General features: G+C 35.5%; 1 protein-coding gene across 1 annotated transcript; it reads left to right on the plus strand.

Annotated features, from left to right (window-relative positions):
* The first annotated feature begins 659 nt into the window (after window positions 1–659).
* LOC126709102 (plastid lipid-associated protein 3, chloroplastic) lies at window positions 660–5,092 on the plus strand. Its single transcript, XM_050409191.1, has 3 exons — window positions 660–1,340; window positions 3,817–4,012; window positions 4,317–5,092. Exons 1-3 carry the CDS (start codon window positions 721–723, stop codon window positions 4,623–4,625), a joined length of 1,125 nt encoding a protein of 374 aa, XP_050265148.1. The 5' UTR covers window positions 660–720; the 3' UTR covers window positions 4,626–5,092.
* The last annotated feature ends 201 nt before the right edge of the window (window positions 5,093–5,293 follow it).

Here is a 5,293-nt window from a genome sequence, read left to right on the forward strand (position 1 = left end):
TATGCACAGGAGAGCGATGTTCTAGTTTTCTCTTCAATTTTCTCCCCATTTTGGGGAGAAAATATTTGGTGGGTCCGAGAAGAAAACACTTGGACCTCACCAATTTTTTTCCGTTCCTCATTTTCCAACCAAACACCCACTAAAAATACTTTCTCTCCATTTTTCTCCCCTTAATTTTTCATCGTTCCTAAAATCCCTTCAAACAAACATACCCTAAAGATTTTGATCTCACTCAATTAAGGATTCTAATAGCTAGCCAATGTTAGGAATAGGTTTGAGGTTTAACGATAAGGGATGATTTTGGTATTTAGGCATTGAAAAATGTTAAATGAATATCAAATTTTAAACTCTTTTCTTTTCGCAACTGATTAAAGATGATGAGATTTAAGAAAAACATTACCTTTATGAGACAAATAATAAGAATGGTTGTGAAAAATGAAAAGAAAAAAAAAATCCTACATGTATCTATAAGATCAAGTGTGAAATTTTCCTTTTTTTTTTTTTTGCTCATTAGCAGATTTTTCTAACAAAACATAAATTGATACAGAAATTTAAAATATAGCATGTCACAAAGAAAATCATAAAAAATAGATAAAGACAAAAAAAAAAAAAAAAAATGATGATATCAAATATCAATTTGTTGCCTCTCCATACAAAACATGTACAACACACACACACACTCTCTCTCTATCTCTCTCTCTCTTGTGGAAGAAAATCAAAATGTCTCTTCTCTTCACCTCCGCCTCTTCACTCTTCACCAAAACCTTTAACCCCAATATTCACAGAAATAATAATAATAATAAACCATCACCTCTTCCTCTTCTCTCTTGCACAAAACCTAAAAGTAAAACCCATTTCCTCCAAGTCACCCACTCCTCTCTCTCCGACTCCGACCCCACTCCCAAACCCCGGGTCTCCGACGACAAGGGTGAGCCATCCGACTCCGACTCCGAAACCGAACCGGAGCCCGAACCCGAGTCCCCTCCAGACCCACCTAAGAGCGAAGATGAGCGGGGCCCAGACGACGCTACTCCAAAACTAAATGCTGCTTCTTCTTCTGTTACAGAGGTAAAAGAAGAAGAGGTAGCGAAGTATGCTACCATCGATGAAGGTAACAACGCTGCCTTTACGGCCAAGCCTGACGTGTCTCCCGAGGAAGATAAGCTTGCGGAGCTGAAGCGCTGTTTAGTTGATACTTTTTACGGGACCGAATTCGGGTTCCGGGCCAGCCCGGAGGTTCGGGCCGAAGTCTCTGAGCTTGTCAATCAATTGGAGGCCGCTAACCCGACTCCGGCCCCGACCCAGTCCACTGAACTTCTTCAAGGCAACTGGGTTTTGCTGTAAGTTCATTGCCCTTTGCATTTTTTAGCTAGATTTAAAGCTTTGCTGATTTTAGTTCTATAATCTTAATATGCAAAATTTATTTTATTGGCAAGTTGGGTATGCATCTAGTTGATCATGTAAGAGGTTTTGAATTCATTTGGTGTTCTTTGAATTTCCAATGAGGTCTAGCTCAAATGTGATTTCTCTTTCTATAATAATGGGATGGAGGGTGAGGTCATGAGTTTAAGATCCACTAGGCTTATGTATAAGTATTTGATAATTCAATAGCTACTGCGTCTATTTGAACCCTGAACTTTTTGCATCAATTGAGCTATAAGGCTCTTTTGTAGTCATCCACAGCATCCCCTTATATGGCTGCTTTTTTTCAAAAATAGTTAGTGTTCTTAATATAAGAGTATAAGTAAAACCAAAGTTGAATCAAATCTTGATTTTGTGAGTTTGCCAGTTCCGCTTTCAATTTCAGATCTATTATGTATAGTTGGGTTTGGATGCTGATCCTGCTTGGTCTTCACCGACCGCCCCATTGGTGTCCCTATAGGGGAGGAGGATACTTAGTTTTTTTCAAGTCTAGAAAGACTATATTGGCAATTCAAGCAGTAAAGGACTATTAGCGCTTTGTGGATAGAAGATTTGATGATAGTTGTTAAATCCAACTTAAATTGAAATACTTTTGGATAGCGAGTTCATTGAACTTGGTTGTCAAGCCATTTGAAATTACCATTAGTAAATGGGATAAAATATACTACTAAAAAAGAGGGATAGATTTATGAGGCTCATATGTCATGTAAGTTTGATTATACATGGTTTTACAAACTTGAAGGCAATGGTCTAGAATCTTGGTTTAGTTTTCAAATTAATTTAAATAAAGAAGATCATCTTTGATTAAATCTGTGTGCATTCATGGGGTTTCAATAAAAATTTATGGGAATTATATCATGTCTTAGTAGTGTCCACATGTAGTTGCTCTAGTACTTGGAAAAGGATCAGGAAGGAATGCCTTTCCTCTATACTTCTTTTTGCTATTGACTTGAGTTTGTCAATAATATCATTTCAACTATTTAGGTGCCTTTGCAGAAACCATCACTTAGTGTGGACTGTACTTTATAACATGAGAAATAGAAGTTTACCCAAAATAATAATAAGAACATGTGAGAGGGTGTGTTTGCCTGTTCTTGTGCCAATTATTATTTTTAACTCTAAAAGGTCAACGTCATCTGTTTTATATGGAGTAGTCTTAATAGCATTGGATTCCAACACATTGAATATGCCAGAACAGAGGATAAGATCTTTCTGATTAAAAGAAAGATAAAAGAAGAAGAAGACTTTCAAAATATTATTTTTAATAGAAGTGCATCACTTCCAAGAAAACAAGCTCTGGAACCTAGTCCATGCAAATGGGAGATTTCTGAGCTACCATGTTTGCTTATGTTATATTGGAGAAATCACTTGTTCATATCAACCAGTCATTGTTTTGTTAAGAGAATAGTACTACATTGTATGACTATAACATACTTTTTATGTCATTTTTGGTAAATCTAATCCTACTTTAAGCTCTCATTTTTTTATTTGAGGATCATTTCCATTTGAGTGTTTTAATTCAATACATGTCAGCCAATAAATGGATGATTGTTATATTTCTGACTAATTTGCATTTGCCACATGAATTTGTGTTACCCCATCTTTGTCTCAACAAAGCTTTTAGTTATTCATGGCTGCTGTTTTTGGGCTAATTTTATTGTCATTAATACTCATTAGTGTCTTTGATATATGCCATGTCTTGACCAAGGTCAGTGATCAGAGGAAAAATTGACTGAACTTGACTAGATCCTTGTTATAGAAGCTTGAAATTATATCACTATAAGTGGAATCAATCATATTTAGGCCTGCATTCATGTTCATTTCAGTCATTGACTCTACCGTGTGGCATGTATATAAGAATGTGAATTCAGTAGAAGCATGATGTAGATGTCACAGACAATGCTATATGATTATATTTGTTTCTAGTGTCATCTATAATATATATAAAACTAAGCTATTTGACTTTTGGTTGACCTCATAATGTTGTGCCACATAACATTTGAGGTCTCACAATTTTACACGCCATTATTTTAATATATATTTTTAATTAAATTTAAATTCTGTTCTATATTTAAACACTCCATTAGAATCTTGGCACATACATTCTCTTTAAGTGCTAGATTATATAGTTCCCTCTACAAATACAATCAAATTATCAAATTTCATATCTAGACCAAAAAAGAAAAAGGAGGAGAAAAAATCATATAATGTTAAACCTTATTATGCATTTGCATGGGTTACCGACTACTTTGGATAAATGAAACAATGTGGAGAGCACAGCCCGGTGAAAGTTGATGAAACTGACTATTATTATTATTGTTTTGTTTTTACCAGTGCTTCTTACTTGGTGCACTGTTCCCTATTTGCTCACTACTTTATTTTCCAACTAATCAGGTACACTGCATTTTCTGAGCTTTTGCCACTTCTCGCATTAGGCGCAACACCTTTGTTAAAAGTGAAGGAGATTCGCCAAGTAATTGACACTGGCAATCTTACCATTGTGAACTCTACTACGTTATCTGGCCCATTTGCTACTTTCTCTTTCAGTGCAACTGCAACTTTTGAGGTTCAAAGTCCTACAAGAATAAAGGTACTTTTATGAGCCGTAAGTATATGACTGAATATAATATTTTCCCAACGAAATGGAATGTTTTTTCTTATTTAAAAAAAAAAATAGTATAAACAACAGTAATGATATAAAATATTAATAAAAAAAAAAAAATCATTATCTCCATTTTTATACAATAGAGCTCTACCAGATGATTGCATTGTAACAAATATGTAGTTTTTACTTGGCGTGCCCAAACAATTCTTACCAGAACCATGTCTTGTACACTTTCAATGCAATGGACAGGATTACAAAATCTTACTAGCCTACACGTCAATATGTTCAGGTTGCATTTAAGGAAGGTACCTTTCAGCCTCCAGAGATAAAGACCAGTATTGATCTCCCAGAAAATGTGGATGTTTTTGGGCAGCAAATCAATCTGTTGCCTGTGCAGCAAACTCTCAGTCCACTGCAGGACACAGTGGCAAGTATATCACGAGTCATTTCTGGTCAGCCACCTCTTAAGGTTCCCATTCCAGGTGACCGGACTAGTTCTTGGCTTCTTGTTACATACCTTGATGATGATCTTCGAATCTCAAGGGGAGATGGTGGTCTTTTTGTGCTCGCCAAAGAAGGGAGTCCCCTTCTTGATTAGTAGCAAGATACATGTTGCGATGAGTTACTTATGAAAAGAATATACCTACCTACACCTTTTCCCCCCATTGTTCACCTTTGCTTGAATAGAAGGGGGAAAAACAGTTATATTGTTGCCCTTCTTTATATCTATGGTGGGGTCTTTTTTTTAAAAAAAAAATGGCAAAGATTGCTTTCCCCCTAGTTATTGTGTTCCTTTTCGGTTGCTAAGAGGGTGAAGCAGAAGAAATAGGAACCATTGCTATCTTACACGGCTTCTAGATCCCAACATTTGACATTTCTGTCATCTAGGAGTGCGCTTGGTGAATACCGCTATTAACAATGTCTGTCTAATTTTGGTGTTGATCTGTCATTCTGTCAAATCTAAGTATCTAAAATTATAGGCAAAAATACTACTTCGGTCATTTCCATTTTAGAGTTATAGTTGATTTGGTTCATGCAATTTAGAAGTAGACAATTTGTTTTTTTTTTTTTTTTAAATTGCAGTCAATTTTGTCCTTATTATTAATTGGTATACTTGATGCTTATATGACTACTAAAATAACGATAGTGTAGTCAATTTGGTCCCTACTATTAATCTCACACTAGTATGTAGTCCTATGCGGTAGCACGGGAATGGATATATTATTAATCATGAGTTTATTCATGTTTAAAAGGCTCAGTTAAGTC

This window comes from Quercus robur, chromosome 12, assembly GCF_932294415.1.
Source record: "Quercus robur chromosome 12, dhQueRobu3.1, whole genome shotgun sequence".
NCBI lineage: Eukaryota > Viridiplantae > Streptophyta > Magnoliopsida > Fagales > Fagaceae > Quercus > Quercus robur.

Coding starts and splice junctions, on each gene's coding strand:
- LOC126709102 (XM_050409191.1), top strand. CDS start 721: ATGTCTCTTCTCTTCACCTCCGCCTCTTCACTCTTCACCAAAACCTTT. Junction 1,341..3,816: donor CAAGGCAACTGGGTTTTGCT/GTAAGTTCATTG, acceptor CCAACTAATCAG/GTACACTGCATTTTCTGAGC. Junction 4,013..4,316: donor AAAGTCCTACAAGAATAAAG/GTACTTTTATGA, acceptor CAATATGTTCAG/GTTGCATTTAAGGAAGGTAC.